The sequence below is a fragment of the Penaeus monodon genome, chromosome 21, assembly GCF_015228065.2.
Source record: "Penaeus monodon isolate SGIC_2016 chromosome 21, NSTDA_Pmon_1, whole genome shotgun sequence".
NCBI lineage: Eukaryota > Metazoa > Arthropoda > Malacostraca > Decapoda > Penaeidae > Penaeus > Penaeus monodon.
Window position 1 is genome coordinate 21,881,033 of NC_051406.1, and position 292 is coordinate 21,881,324.

At 47.3% G+C, this 292-nt stretch overlaps 1 protein-coding gene across 1 annotated transcript in view; it reads right to left on the bottom strand.

Annotated features, from left to right (window-relative positions):
• The window catches only part of LOC119586344 (proline-rich proteoglycan 2-like), a gene marked incomplete at its 3' end in the record, with an annotated part of 8,755 nt that overhangs the window by 6,587 nt on the left and 1,876 nt on the right, over positions 1 to 292 (bottom strand). Inside the window, 1 exon segment of the mRNA XM_037935057.1 lies at positions 1 to 43. Within this exon segment, the coding sequence (XP_037790985.1) occupies positions 1 to 43 (43 nt within the window).

A 292-nucleotide genomic window follows, 5' to 3' on the forward strand; every position in this document is an offset into this window, starting at 1 on the left:
AAAGCGAGCTGTTGGGGATGGTGCAGGAGGCGACCACGGACATCTGTTGGGCAGCAAATTACCAAGGTCACGTCACAGTAATACCAGAACAAACAATGTCCCCTTCTCTCTGATATACAACTTTTTCCTCACTTCCGTTCCTCACCTATTCTCTTATTGCTCCTTTCGGATCTAGGGTCTATTCCTTTTACTCTTCCTTTCTTTCGGTCTCCTCCTTCATTCCGTCCTTCACTTCTTAAAGTCACGCCCACGATACACCTTATACGAAGCCACCAGGAATGGACTCGCTCTA